The sequence below is a fragment of the Austrofundulus limnaeus genome, unplaced genomic scaffold (genome assembly GCF_001266775.1).
Source record: "Austrofundulus limnaeus strain Quisiro unplaced genomic scaffold, Austrofundulus_limnaeus-1.0 Scaffold174, whole genome shotgun sequence".
NCBI classification, from domain to species: domain Eukaryota; kingdom Metazoa; phylum Chordata; class Actinopteri; order Cyprinodontiformes; family Rivulidae; genus Austrofundulus; species Austrofundulus limnaeus.
The window spans coordinates 808,866-810,178 of NW_013952576.1; the positions used below are offsets into that span (position 1 = coordinate 808,866).

Below are 1,313 nucleotides of genomic sequence, written 5' to 3' on the forward strand. Positions count from 1 at the left end.
GTCGATAAGCCTGAGTGGTCTGTTTCTTTGTATTTGTTCAAATAATTGTTATATTTGTCATAATCATGTCTTGTGATTATTTGACAGGAGTTTTACTTTTAAAATGTAAGTGTTTAATTTAGTTATGTTAGTTTAGTTATGATGTAAATACAATAAAAATTAAACCAAGATTTAGAATAATTATCATTTTGATCCATACATTAGTAATGTCTGACTGGACCTCGTGACACTTTGTTCAATAAATTGGGCCCCGAGGTCAAAAAGGTTAAGAAGCCCTGGTTTAACCACCCTAAACCACTGCTTTTAATGGTTATTAACATTAAAAAATTGGGGAACTATTGAGCTGGGCTGCAGAAAACGTAGATGTAAAGGTTAAGCACCGTCTTGGAGAGTTCGCTCCCTGATTCCATGATGCGCAGACACAACGGGATGATTTCAGTCGTTAGAAGGAAGTTAATCACTTCCTGTTCATCTGTTTTCACCAATGCACCTGTTAAAAAAACAAAACAAAACAAAAATAAATCCTGATTCTGCACATGGAAGTTGAATTCTGACAGTTCTGTGTAATCACCAATAAAAAACAGGAGGATTAATTACCTATGACTCCCAGGCTGGTGAGACGCAGGTACTCAAACGGTCGTGTTTTGCTCACAGTGTGAAGGAAAGGATAAAGGAAGAGAGGAATGTGTGCTGCAAGAAAAGCTGACCTGGTAATGAGAGAAAAAATTAAGGRGCTTTAATAAACGGGACCAAACACAGTATATGTACAAAATAGTAGAAATAGCAGTTTTTAGCTCTTTTTACCGTGTTTCTGGATGAGAGGCGACACACTGCAGAAGAGCCAGAGCGTTACACACTCTGTTCGACTGATGAGCTGTGAGGGTTGGTGGGTTTATAGATGGATAGATGTTCACTATTTCCTTTAAAGAAAAAAGGACAAACCAATTAAAAAAAAAGTTCACTATTTGACTAAAAAAGTGCACCCGGAGGGTCCGACAGGTGCTGAGCTCACCTGCAGCAGGGCAGCAATGGTGCCGAAGGAGTGCCAGAGCATCGGCGCCAGGTCCGGTACCGATTCCCGTTTCTTGCTTAGCTCCAGCAGGGCATTTTCTCTGGTTTCTGGGCTGGACAACTCGTTGATCCATTGGTAAATCTTCTCCCGGTCTACCTGGGCCAAGGCTGTGACGTTAGTTACAGCCTGGGAAAAACACAAAACCATAAAGTCCAGTCACCACTAGGGGTGTAAGAAAATATCGATACACTGAAATATCGCGATATTTCATTTCCTGATACTGTATCGATATTCTAAAGCC

At 40.3% G+C, this 1,313-nt stretch overlaps 1 protein-coding gene across 2 annotated transcripts in view; it reads right to left on the bottom strand.

Annotated features, from left to right (window-relative positions):
• LOC106524050 (cell differentiation protein RCD1 homolog) overlaps positions 1-1,313 on the bottom strand; it is a 10,618-nt gene that overhangs the window by 8,202 nt on the left and 1,103 nt on the right. Inside the window, exons 2-5 of one of the 2 annotated variants that reach the window (XM_014017684.1) lie at positions 1,013-1,198; positions 805-920; positions 598-707; positions 381-490 (exon numbers count right to left, since the gene is read on the bottom strand). In XM_014017684.1, coding sequence (XP_013873138.1) covers positions 381-490; positions 598-707; positions 805-920; positions 1,013-1,198 — 522 coding nt within the window. The remainder of the gene's footprint in view (positions 1-380; positions 491-597; positions 708-804; positions 921-1,012; positions 1,199-1,313) is intronic. The other variant, XM_014017685.1, reaches the window with a different exon arrangement.